The sequence below is a fragment of the Psammomys obesus genome, unplaced genomic scaffold (assembly GCF_907164565.1).
Source record: "Psammomys obesus unplaced genomic scaffold, mPsaObe1.curated_primary_1811, whole genome shotgun sequence".
Classification (NCBI taxonomy): domain Eukaryota; kingdom Metazoa; phylum Chordata; class Mammalia; order Rodentia; family Muridae; genus Psammomys; species Psammomys obesus.
This window is the reverse complement of record NW_026596088.1, coordinates 7852602-7866372: the sequence shown is the minus strand read 5'-3', so window position 1 is coordinate 7866372 and position 13771 is coordinate 7852602. Positions and strand designations below refer to the sequence as shown.

General features: G+C 42.4%; 1 protein-coding gene across 5 annotated transcripts in view; it reads left to right on the top strand.

Annotated features, from left to right (window-relative positions):
- The first annotated feature begins 2388 nt into the window (after window positions 1–2388).
- Acsm3 (acyl-CoA synthetase medium chain family member 3) overlaps window positions 2389–13771 on the top strand; it is a 23363-nt gene continuing 11980 nt past the window's right edge. For 2 of the 5 annotated variants that reach the window (XM_055627329.1, XM_055627333.1), the window contains exons 1-5: window positions 2435–2527; window positions 6538–6614; window positions 7526–7799; window positions 8414–8624; window positions 13323–13530. In XM_055627329.1, the coding sequence (XP_055483304.1) occupies window positions 7599–7799; window positions 8414–8624; window positions 13323–13530 (620 nt within the window). In that variant the 5' untranslated portion in view covers window positions 2435–2527; window positions 6538–6614; window positions 7526–7598. Of the gene's footprint in view, window positions 2528–3813; window positions 3890–4741; window positions 4819–6537; window positions 6615–7525; window positions 7800–8413; window positions 8625–13322; window positions 13531–13771 lie in introns of those variants that run through there. The other 3 variants (XM_055627332.1, XM_055627331.1, XM_055627330.1) reach the window with 3 other exon arrangements.

Below are 13771 nucleotides of genomic sequence, written 5' to 3'. Positions count from 1 at the left end.
TGCAGTACTGTAGAAGCTCCCCGAGAGAACTCTTAGTAATGGGAGCTATGGAGCCTAAACCAGCCATCCCCTGTTCCAGACAGGGCTTCCAGTCGTGGGGCTGGAATACCAACCCAGCCACAAAACCTTCAGTCTACAATCTATTCTGCCTGCAGGAAGTGCTGGGGCACCGAAGGCATTGCCCCAGTGGCCAAGCAATGACTGAGGTCTCATTTAAGGCCCAGGCCACAGAAGAGGGCCTATGCCTGACATGGCCTGGGCTAACAGGAGGCTGGATAGCCCAGGGAGCGGAGATTGGGGGGGGGGAATCAATAAAATTACTCCTAATGATATTCTGCTATACTCAGAAACTGGTGCCTAGCCCAATCATCATCAGAGAAGTTTCTGCCGGCAGCTGATGGGAGCAGATGCAGAGACCCACAGGCAAACAGTAGGAGGAGAGAACACCCAACCTGGAGATCTCCACCATGCCCCTCTCCTTGGAGCTGGGAACCCTGAAGATGCAGGGTAGGAAGAACTGTAGGAGCTAAAGGGGTGGAGTATACCAGGAGAACACGGCGTACTGCATCGATTAAGCAGGGCTACATGGAGGCTCATAGAGACCAAAGCAGCCATCATGGAGCATGCTAGGTCCTCTCCACGTTATGGTTGTTAGTTTGGTGTTTGTGTGGGACTCTCTTCATCTACTGGATTACCTTGCAGCCTTGATATGTTTACTTGTGCCTACTCTTACTGCGTCTTGTTATGCTGTGTTCTGTTGGTATCACTGGAAAGCCTGCTCTTCTCCAAAGGGAGAAAGAGCACTGAATCTGGGGGAGAGGTGAAGTGTGAGGGCGGGGCCTGGGACAAACGGGGCTAGGAGAAACTGTAGTTGGGATGTATTGAAAACTAACTAAATAAATAAATAAGAAGAAAAAAAAAAACTTTGAAACCAACATAGGAAAAGAGACAAAGCTGAGTAATGAGGATATTGTGGTAGAAAATAAAACTATTTTGACAAATAAAAAAACAAATGAAAAAAAGAAAAACAAACTCCTTAGGTTTCATGTCTACAAACTGTCCATAACAAAGCATACAGCTTGCACTGGAACTTACAACAGAAACCTCAGCACATCCTGCTTTAGGAAGGCAGCGAGGATTTCCACTTCACTGTTCTGATGCGGATGCTGGCCACTGAAATAAGGCAAGAGAGGAAAACAAGACAAAAGGGCTTAAAGACCTAAAAGGATGAAATAAAACTCACAGTTTGCACATAGTGTGACTATTTACATAGTAAATTCCCCAAAATCAATGTTTAAAAAGAGACTAATTTTTTAAAAGGGGACCAATAAATTCTTCCTTTTGCTTTTGTTTTTGTCTTTTGAGACAGGGTCTATCTATGTAAGCCATTGCTATCCTTGAACTCACTATGTAGATCAGGCTGGCCCTAAACTCACCATGATTCATCTGCCTCTGCATCCTACGTGCTGGGATTAAAAGTATGTGCCACCATGCAAACATATTAATTCCTGTCTTTAAATTTGAGTTGGATTTTTATCCATACAATTGAATGAGCCATTTATTCACATATCACATTAGACATTGGATGGCTAACATTTGCTAGCAGCTGATATATACAATAATGATCTCTCAGCAAATAAAACAAAGTTCTTATTTTTAAAGCCAATGATAAGATATGCAAAAAGTTTAAAAACAAAATTGGGGGGAAAATGAAGCATTCTAGGTTAGAAAAAGTGGTGAATAAGTATCTTGGATAGGCTATCTCACCAAGTGAGGATTTGGCCATGGGGCTGAGGGAATAGTTAGAGGCAGTGGGCGAGCTAGGCGTTCAAGGCTGGGGCGTGTCTGTGTCTTGGGCAAGCAGCAGGACTGCCGTGGCTGCAGCTCAGAGAGGCAGGGAGAGCAGGGAGCTGTGGCTTAGAGAAGACCCCGTAGCTTCTTGTAGTCCTCTGAGTGACTGGCAAGCTGAGACACGCTGAGGGATTCACGGGGAGAAGTGACCTGACAATGGCGAGTCTTACTTCTTCCCTGTTCTTGAGAGCTGTCAGAAACCCCACACAAACCTCAAGTTCTTTGTTTATTCAAACATTTCAAAAAATCAGGCTGACCTCAAACTCACAGTGTAGCTGAGAATGACCCTGAACTCCTGATCTTCCTGCCTGTATTTCTGAAGGGCTGGGGCTGCTTGTGTGAGCCTCCCGTTGGCACTGCCTTTCAACAACTCTCTGAACACTTTCCCTCCTGTGCACACTTATCTTGCCCAGCCTACTAAAAGCTTACTGTGTATACAAATCATTACCTGTTAAGAAGGTCAAGAGGGACAGGCCAGGGTTATGTAAACATTCGTGCTCCTCCCTTCAAAGTGTCCACCAATAAAGGAAAGGCACTCTGGGCCAGATCGGCATTCTCTGTCACACTCCTTCCACTTTGATCTACTACCAACCCTAAGGCAGAGGTGAGAAATTGACTTTCTCTCCCATGAAGCAGGTCTGCTATCACTCCAGCTGTGTGGGAAGCTGTATCTTCAGTGAGTATCCCCTTTCTTCTCCTGTATGAGACTTCCTGCTATGGTGCAGGCAAACAAAACCAGCAACTCCAGAAGGTGCTCTATGAAACCCTGGATGGCAAAGGTGTTTCTCTCAGAACCTTGCAGCTGTCATGTGAATACTGCTGGGAAGCCGGTGAGGAGGAAGCACCCTAGAAGGCTGTAGGCAGAGCAGCTGAGTGTTCAGGTTTTTTGGTGAGGTTTGAGTTTTCAATACTGGGTACATGTGCTTATATAATGAAATGTTTTGAAAAGAATTTAAGAGAGTAGGGCCAAATGTTTCTCTGTTCTCTTCTGCTTGGCTGCACCCTGCTCAATGACAAATGGAAGTCCATCTCCTACATATCCCAAAGTATGCCAATTACCTCTAAGAAGCTGCATTTGAAAAGCACAAAGATGGAAATCTATGACAATAGGTAACCTCTAGGATAAGGAACATTCTAAAACAGTGTTTTGGGGTGGGAGGGTAGAGGTTAAGGCGGGGTCCTGTTGAGGATGAGAACGAGGGAGTTGTACTTTGCTTTGAGGCTGTGTATCTGCCAAACTGCCTTATCACTTGTGCTAAGTAGGGGGAAGGGTGTTCTGAAGATGTGGGGAGACAGATGATCCCTCTGCCCTGCCATGTTTATGGACCCAAAGCTTATATTTCAGATGAGACTTTAAATACTTCAAAAGCATTATATGGCCTGGTGTGTGGTGCCTTTCTTAAAATTTTTCTTAGCAACATTTCAGTGGTTTGGTGTTAAATCTGGATTTACCACGCAAAAGTGATCTTTTTTTTTTCATCTGCAAGTGATTTTTCAAACCTGTAAAGTGAACTTTGTAAGATAAGAATGTTGAAAAGACAGGAACTGACTAAGCCTTGTTGGAAAGAAATAAATATTATGACCTCGATGAAGGGGTGTTGATATTCCTTTTTTATTTAAAAAGAATGGTTAAGTTCATTTTAAGTTCCAGCTGACTGATCAATTTTCTGGTCTGTTATGTGGATTTTTAAAATGTTCACTTGAGAGACTGCTTTTTGAAAATATATCCATTGACAATTTCATACATACGTAATGTATTTCAATCATAATCACCTTTTATTACTCTCACCCATCTCCCTTCTGTTCCTGCCAAACCTCTCCTTCTCCCCAGTAAGCCCCCCTCCTATTTTCAGGTCTATTTTGTATAGTGAATTTAATGAGGGTTCTTGCCTGGGCATGGGTGGGTGGCTGCTTACTGGAACCCGAGCAACTAACTGGTGTCTACACCACTGTGTGTGAAAGATTCTGGATGCAGGAAGGTTTATATGGTGATGGGGAGAAATCACACTGAACTCCGATTCTTCTTGGTGTCAGCAAGGTGAGTACACAGAACTTATCCCCAGTGTAAATATCTGCAGTTGCTTAATAGTCTGTAAACTCAGGGTCGGGGCTGGCCCCGTCACGTGCACAGAGGTATTCTCAGCATTTGATACAGGCCAGTTTCAGGATGAGCGGGACATGCCATTCAGTTGAGTAGGAGTGTGTTTGAGAGTGTTTCCCTGGAATGTGGAATAATAAACCAATGCCAAACGCTTGGTACAGTGCAGCTCCTTGCCAGATCTCAGCAAAAATGGAGCATCCCTGGAGATGCTATATTTCCAAAATAGCCTCTCTTCCCCCCCCCCACTACCCTATTTTCCTCTTCATGTAATAACACATTTATTTTTTACTTTATTTACATGTGCCAGTCTATGACAGTAGTGAGGACTTGTCTCTGTTCCTCCAATATGTTGTCTGTATCTGCAACATTTCAAACTTCAGTCAGTATTTACTGAGTAAATGAATAAACCACACTAACCTCCAAAAAAAATGTGTCTGAACCAGATCAAATTATTGCCCTTGTTTCAACAGGACCAGGAAATGTTTATTATACTTCTTAACTATTTTAAAATAACATTTGTATTGGAAGAATTAGGGTTTTACTTCTGAAGAAATGATTTCAATTTTTCAGTTAAATTGTAAAATAATAGGGACTAGTTTAGTAAAATAATGGGGCAGCTGTTTTGGTACAATGCAATGCAGCTTTTTTGTTTTGTTTTTAAAGACAGAATAAAGAGCTCTATGTACTGATATGCAAAGGTCTCTAAAGCCACATTACTGAAAATGGATTAAGTGGGTGAGATAGTGAGAAGCCTAGCTACTTGCTGTGTACAGACGGTGAAGAAATGAGTCTGCAGTCACCTTGGAGATATGAGGAAGAACAGTGACTCCTGAGGCAGGACTGGGACCAAAATACAGAACCTTCAGGTCAGGAAGGGGACATTTTTTCAATATGTATCTTTTACAGTTTTTGAACCATATGAAGCCATTGAAACGAAAAGTAAAGGCCAAGAAGTTTTTGCTTCCAAAAACTTAGTGCTGACCATCTCCATTAGTTGCAACTTTCGGTCTTCAGCACTGGGGGCACGGAGGCAGAGTTGAAAGAAACTTGATCCTAATCCTTTTAAGATCAAGCACAGCCAAACTGGCAGGAAGTTACTTGTCAGCAGAGTCCAGCAGCTCTCTTTCCACTCTTTCCATCTGAAGTCAAGCACAATGCCATTTGAGGCCCTGAGGACTTAGGCCCGAAGAAACAGCCTCAGTAACTCCTGTTCTAAAGAGCAGGCTGCTCGTTCGGCCTTCAATGCTGTCATTGCTTTATCTCCATAACTGTTAGGTCAGAGAAAGTTCTTTGCATCCCTTTCCCGACCCTGAACCTGGAGAGATGTCTTATCTTGGGAAATTTCCTCTTCAATTATCCTGAATGTTAAGGTTTACGTGAGTTCAGTTGTGAGCTGTTAACGGTACAACAGCAGGAAGGCATTACACCAGCTCTGATCAGCGTGGTTCGGAGCCACACGTGCCCATCAAGCACAACTGCTGTAACCAATAAGCTTATTTTTATTCTGTTTTACTTTACTTACTTTTATTGGTCCTTTGAGAGTTTCAGACAGTGTGTTCTGATTATTTTTACTGCCACGAGCCACTCCTCCAAGATCTCCAAGGAAAAAGTGATTTTTTTTGCACACAGCAGGGCAGGTGCACATATGAACTCATAGTGATTTTAACCACATGCACAAGACCTGCACAAGCTCAAAATCCCAGCCTGGGGAAGGGAAGTGGATGCAGAATTGTAAACCTTAGCTGAGGAGTTATCAGCCACGAACTGATTTTAAACTTGCACTTACATTGACATAAACTGCCTCATGAGGATCATGCAGGTAGTCACATAACTCTGGCTAAGGCAGCAGAGGCACCTCCTGGGTCAACTAGAACTCTGCAGTTAAAAGTTCCCCCTTCTGAAAAAGCCATTTATTCAGTCAACAAAATACTTCCTATATATGAATACTTTATATTAAATACAAATGAGACAGGGTCTCACTATATGAACCAAGCTGACTTTGAACTCACAGAAATCTGCTTGCCTCTGCCGCCTGAGTTCTGGGGTTAAAGGCTGACATTGTTTTTTAACTGGTTTTAATTTCAATTGGATCAGAAAACTGGATCAAAAATGTATTTTCTCGAAGTCAACTGTGGTTATAACTCCCAGGAAAAGAAGCATGAGTATGAGGACAAGGCACAGGTCCTCTCAGGATTTACAAACTTGTACTATCAACCAACTGTAGCCCATGAGCTACAGCTTTAACAACTTTGTGAACAGTGCTTTCTACATTTTTAAATAGTCGGGGAGGAAAGTGAAACAATACTTCATAGCACATGAAAGCTGCATCAAGTTCAGGGTTCAGTAGTCATCAGTAAGGGGTTTGGAAGAATTTGACTACGTTTATTTATTTCTATTATTACCAGCATTTATGGCAGAATCAAATATCATAATGCATAGATATGATATCAATTCACGGCTCTGCTGGAATCCTGTTGGCCCAAAGTAAAACCATCCAAATAAGAATCCAAAGACCCAAGTTCAGACCCTGAGAGAACAGGGTACAGCCTGCTTCTTCTTTTGTTTGATGTGCATTTTCTTTGCAGGTGAAGACAAGGAAGCCCAAGCTGGATGATCTCAGAGGGCTCAAGATCACGGATTTGCCAGGTTCTCACACAAAGAGGTGAGGCATCAGGGGACCTGGGTTCCAAACGCATCCAATGCATCCATGTGAAGCCCAGCCCTCCAGTCCATGTAAGATAAAGCTTAGCTGATATCTGGTATTTTTTGTCCTGTCGTTACAGAAATGATTTCCACAGAGCCAGGCTGCCCTACCACACAGCTAGAATCACAGTTAAAAGTATGGCTTAATGATTATGAGAGTAGTTATGTTTTACTGTAGGAAAACTGTGGGAAGCATAGGAGGAGAAACTTGGTCACAGTCCCTGGAACACTAAAACTTTTAATAGCCTCAGCCAAGTAAAACGACATTGTGATCAAATGACTTCCCACAGAAGCAAGGAGGAGTGGGTGGCTGGGAAGGATCTCCCCCACAGAAGCCCTGTTATTATGTCTCCAAGTGTGGACTTGATGGTCGTGTGGGCTCCTGTTGGGAGCATGGGAACTGGAGCCTAAACCAGACAGACTTTAACCACTGACAGTGCTTTCAGGCCTGCCAGGTACTAGGCTACTCTTGGTGCTCTCATGTGTAGATAGTCTGTGGTGCTTTGATGTGACTTTTGATATGACATTGGATCAGAAGCCTCTGTACAGCCATGAGAAGTAGGAAACAATCATACAGGGTGGTCAGGAGAACGGGCTGGGCCCAGATCTTTCTGGATCTGACTCCAGCCAATGGCTCTTATTTTCTCTGTCTGTACACAGAGCTAGTAACAGTACTTACTTTGCAGGGTTTCTCTAGGGATTTAATGACAAAGAATACCCAAAGCATCAAAGCACAGCATTTGGCACATAGGGAAGTGCCAGAAAGTAACGCTGAGAGGGTGGTGAATAATTATGATCAAGCTTAGCTGCTTTAGGGTCTTACTACTTTGCAAACCAAACCAATACATGCCATTTTTGCTTGTCTTTTAGCTGGATTAGTCTGCAAGAGAATTCCAAGTGTTAAAACATCCAACAACACCAATGCTAGTTGGCTCTTGTCACCATGGCAATGTTACTTCGTGCTAAGTATTTTCAGCGCCTAGCAATTCCTGGTCCTACGAGAGTCCTGTATAAAGATTACACAACAGCGATCCCTCAGAACTTTTCCAACTATGAGTCCATGAAACGGGACTTCAAAATAGAGATTCCAGAGTATTTCAATTTTGCAAAAGACATCCTGGACCAATGGAGCAGTATGGAGAAGGTATGGAGCAAATGCTACTCAGACTATACTGTCTCAACTGCAAGTCGTCAGAGCTCCCAGAGTTAGTTAGCAGTGGCTAGAGAGAGCTCTGCTTGCCGTGAAGGGGTAGAAGACAGTAGAAGTCAGTAGTTGCCAGTGACATAGGAAGATAGAGGGGAACTGCTGAAGTTCTATAATGTGCAGAAGAGCCCCAGAACATGGACTTATCTGGCCCACAATGCCAATGGTTCCATCATGGCTGCTTGAGAAACCCTGGATTATATTAATGTATCCTTTTCTGTTTTGTTCTTCCACTTTTAAACATTCAACAAGTAAAACATGACTCTAAGAGTCAAAATAGCAAGAAATGAAGTCTAGATATATCCACAAAGGGATGGAGAATGTAAGAATCCTAATTTTTTTTTGGGGGGGGAGGTAATCATAATAAATGAGAAAGGACCTGGTTTCAAAGAACTGACATGGCTCCCAGCATGTGAGTGATCTGCATTCACTCTATGTATGTCCTGACTAACAACTGACTTGTGAGTTTTCTACAATTTTATTCATTAAGCCAGCTAAAATATAATTTAACTATATAACAACCTCTAAGTCTGTGACGGCTTTGCTTTCCTTAGGCTGGAAAGAGGCCTTCCAATCCAGCTTTCTGGTGGACAGATGGAAATGGAGAAGAGGTCAGATGGGGATTTGAAGAACTTGGATCTTTATCCAGGAAATTTGCCAACATACTCACAGATGCCTGTTCCCTGCAAAGGGGAGATAGAGTAATGGTGATTCTGCCCAAGATCCCAGAGTGGTGGCTTGCAAACGTGGCCTGTATGCGAACCGGTTAGTATGGTCACACTCCTGATCACATTTCAACAAGCCAGGTTTCTCCACACATCTACATAACCATGAGATGTTTATCTGGGTACAGTGTGCTTTTGGCAGCATATCTGCTTGCTGGATAGGTACATCTGGGAAGGGGAAGGTGACAGCCTTCCTTTAATATCCTCACAATTAGACCTTGTGATCCTATCACGACAAATGTTTTCTGCTAATGTTTGTAGTCATTCCCATTTCCTGATGTCTCGGCATACTGTTTCCTATGCTTGAACCCTCAAAACTAAGTATATGGCCAACTCTTAATCAACTTTTAAGTGTCAGGAGTTTTGGCTTGTTTGGTTTGGTTTTAAAGATTTAATTATTTATGTGTATGCATGTTTACCCTACATGTGTGTCTCTGTGTTATCTGCACCCTTGGTGCCTACAGAGCCAGGAGAGGGTGTCATCAGATCCCTGGGGAACTGGAGTTAAGAATGGTTGGGAAACACCATGTGGGTGCCAGGAGTAGAACTTGGGTCTTCTGCCAGAGCAGCCAGTGCTCTTAACCTCTGGGCCATCTCTCCAGCTCCCTCAATCCTCAGTTTATTGTTACCTTCTCAGACAACCATACTCTGATGTCTCAACATGGCTACTATCTTCTTTAAATTACTGTTCTATTGCTGGAAGAGACACCATGACCATGGCAACTTGTAAAATAAAAGCACTTAGTCATGGCTTTCTTACAGTTCCAGAGGATTAGTAAATTTCCATTATGGTAGTAGGCAGGCAGGCATGGTGCTGGAACAGTAGCTGAGAGCTGACATCTGATCCACAACCAGGAGGCAGAGAGCAGGCAAGACTGGACCTGGCATCTGTGAAACCTCAGAGCCTACCTCCAGTGACATACTGCCCTCAACAAGGCCACAGCTCCTCAAATAAGGCCAAACTTCTTAATCCTTCCTGAACACTTCACCAAAAGGGAATCAAATATTCAAATATACTGGCTTATAGGTGCCATTTTCATTCAAACCACCATGTTTTCTGGTCATTTTTTTCCCACTTAATAAATAAACAGCTAGAGGCTGGGGAAATGACTCAGGGGTTAAGTGTGCTTGCTTCGCAGTTGTGAGACCAGAGTTTTGGATCCCAGTACCTACCTCAGGTGGCTCACAAATACCTGGATGTCTGGCTCCAAATAATCTAATGCCTTCTTCTGGCCTCTGCACGCACCTGAACACAAAGACACAGACACATGCACACATGCACATAAAAACAAACCTTAGCGGCTGGAGAGTTAAAAACACTGGCTGCTCTTCCAGAGGACCCAGGTTCAATTTCCAACACCCACACGGCAGCTCCCAACTGTCTGTAACTTCAGTTCCAGGGGATCTTGCACCTTCAAACATACATACAATGCACATAAAAGAAATCTTTTTAAAAAAAAATCTTTAAAAGTAAGAAGCTAGTTGACATTGAAGTCCTAATTCAATAAAACTGAATATGCTTGTATATTGCTTAGGCTTTTATACACAGATGACAAGATGAAGAAAGGTAATGATGCCAGGCGGTGGTGGTAGTGCACACCTTTAATCCCGGAACTCGGAGGCAGAGGCAGGCAGAGCTCTGTGAGTTCCAGGCCAGCCTGGTCTACACAGTGACTTCCAGGGCAGCCAGGACTGTTACACAGAAAAACCCTGTCTCAGAAAACCAACCAAACAAACAAAACAAAAATAACAATAATAGTACATCAGTCTGGATAAGGGCTAGCTGTGGCTGACTGTGGGACAGAGAGAAGGACTGGGACAGTTCAACATATTGTTAAATTCTGTTTCTTACAAAGAGTGGCATCAATTGCTTATCTGCAAATCATAAACAGAAACTGTCCATATATTTTTTTCTATATTCATTTTAATGTGTATACTTTACAAATTTAGGAAGGTGTAATTGTAAGGTGACTTTAAAGGAATCTTAGCTTCAATTGTTTGTCTATGGTGTGAGTGTGAGTGTGTGTGTGTGTGTGTGTGTGTGTGTGCGCGCGCGCACGTGCACTCAAGCATTCAGGTGTGTAGGTACCATGTGCCGTGTGGAAGTCAGACAGCTTTCAGGAATCTGTTCTTTCCTTCTGCCATGGAATGTGGGGATTACACTAGGGTTGGCATGCTTGACAGCAAGAGCTTTTACCCAATGAACAGTCTCACTGGCCCATGACGAGATCTTAAAGTGCTTGAGAAGACACTACTAAATGTCAGAGTAATCGAATGAGTTCTAACGTGTTTCTGAAACAGGGACGGTACTTCCAAATAAAGAAGCACAATGCTCACCTACAGTTCCAGCTGTGCGACCCTAGCCTGCTGGCATAGGTATCGCTCTCCATTGTCAGAACCAAATTCTCTATCCCCACTCAACATCTCCTGAATTTAAAACTGTGGGGTGCAGCCAGGGAATCAATGCTTTCACATAGATTTCAGGGATTCTGATTCATATTATCACCTAGGAAGGGTGAAAAACCAGTTAGAAGTAAATGCCATCTACCAATCTCTTAAGGATTGGGGGCTAAAACTGGTGTAGCCAGGAAGACGGATGTATGATAAATTCACAAGTACGATAGGTAAGTAGACAGAAACAAAGATAGATGACAGATTCCTGTTTTGAAAGATTTATATTTTATATATATATATGTGTGTGTGTGTGTGTGCGCGCGCGCACGTGCGTGGCTGGAGCTCTTGTGAGCTGCTATACTGGCACTGGGAACTAACTCAGGTCCTCTAGAAGAACAGCAGATGCTCTTTACAACTGAGCCATTTCTTCCCAGCTCGGATGATAGATTCTTTTTTAATAATTTATTTTTTATTTTTAATTTGTTTTTATTACATTGTATTAGTCAGTGTTCTCTAGAGAAACAGACTGATAGAGCAGATCTCTAGTCCTATAAACAGGATTTATTAGAGTGGGTTACGGGTTATGATCTGACTAGTCCAACAATGGCTGTCTCCCAATAGAAAGTCCAAGAATCCGGTAGATGTTTAGTCTACAAGGCTGGCCATCTCGGCTGGTCTTCAGTCTACATCAGAATTCCAAGGAAGCTGGCTCTAAGTCCAGTGAAGGAAAGGACTTGTCAGAGAGAGTGAGGACAAGCAAGCACAGAGCAAACACTTCCTTCTTCTATGTCCTTTATGAAGCTTGCCACCAGAAGGTGTGGCCCAGATTTCAGGTAGATCTTCCCACCTCAGAAGATCCAGATGTGGGGTGGGTCTTCCTACCTCAAATGATTCAATCTAATATATATATATATATATATATATATATATATATATATATATATATATATATATATATATATATATCCTGGGGCTGGAGAGAAGGCTCTGCAGTTAAGAGCACTGACTGTTCTTCCAGAGGACCTGAGTTCAATTCCCAGCAACCACATGGTGGTTTTCAACCATCTGTAACGGAATCTGATTCCCTCTTCTGTTGTGCATGAATACAGTGTTCATATACATAAAATAAATAAATCTTTAAAAAAAAAAAAAGGAAAGGAAAAAAATCCCTCACAGGTGTTCCCAACCACATGGGTTTTAGTTAACTCCAGATGTAGTCAAGCTGTCATCCAAGAAGAGCCATCACATACATTATAATTAAAGCACAATTACACCATTTCCCCCCTTTTCTTTCCTCTCTCTGAGCCCTCCCATGTTTCCTCCCATGCCCCCCACTCATGCTAATGGTCTGTTTTCCTTTTATTAATATTGTTACATATATGAACAGATAGATGCACAAAGATATAAATACCAACTGCTGAGTCCTCTGTTTTTGGTTGTGAATATATGGTTTCAGAGCTGACCGCTTTGTATTGGGTAACAACTCAGGTGCTTATTCCTGGGAGGAGAGAATTCTCCCCTTCATGGCTTCATCCCCTACAGTCATTAGTTGCCTGTAGTTCTTTATCTAGGGGTGGGAGCTCATGAGATTTCCCCCTTCCATGTTACCATGTCTATTATTCAGGCAAAATATCCATTCATTCTTTGGGGGAAAAAAAGAGCTAAGATGTATTAAGTTTTATTTGAATAAAAATGCTTTAACTCATTTAATCCTGGAAGAATCCTACAAGAGACATACTTTTATAACCCCAATTTTACAGAAGCAGAATCTGAGCCTCACAGAAGTGAAGGGCTTATTTGAGGCTGAAGTTTATGGGTGTCTGGCTTCAGGACACCAACATACTACACCTTACCTTGTCATTTACTGGACTAGAGGTTACATGCCCAGCTCTGGAGTCTAGCTGAAGGTTTTGACTCCTGCAGTTTCACTAGTTATTCAGAAGCTATGAGGCAAGCCATGCATAGCTGCTTATACTGAAGATGTTTGGATGTGGAATGAATGAGTTAAAATATGCAAAATAGAATAATACCTGGCACTCAAGCACACAACCAATGTTGACTATTATTTTTCAATCAAAATTCCTCCAAGCTCAATGTTATGAGAGATCCTCAAACACAAGACAATCACTCAGGATTAGTGCTCTCATGTTAGGGCAAAAGGGCCATCGACTTGGAGACCTCTTGAAAGACAAAATCAGAATAATGGGAGACAGATTTCTTCCCTAGTTGATTCACGAACTCATTTTGAGACACAGAGAATATGAATGTACTAGCTATACTACCCTAACTACTGTACTAGAGGCCAACATTGTTTTTAAACGCCATTTCTTTTCTACTCCTTTAGGGACAGTTTTAATTCCAGGAACCACTCAGCTGACCCAGAAAGACATCCTCTACAGATTACAATCTTCAAAAGCAAATTGCATTATCACTGATGATGTTTTGGCCCCAGCAGTAGATACTGTGGCAGCCAAATGTGAAAATCTCCGCTCCAAACTAATCGTGTCTCAGCACTCCAGAGAAGGGTGGGGGAACCTCAGGGAGATGATGAAGTGAGTACCCCCAATTTTCTAACAGGAACCTACTACAAAGAAAGGCAATAATGATAAAAGTATCTGACTAAGTAGCAGTGAGGTAAATAAAAATGAAATAAGTTAAGTAAAGAGAATAATCAGTGATTATTACAGAACTAACAGTTAAGAGTGCCAAACTTTGAGGTAAGGGGTCTGGTTAAGGTGGATGGATAGATAGATAGATAGATAGATAGATAGATAGATAGATAGATAGATAGAT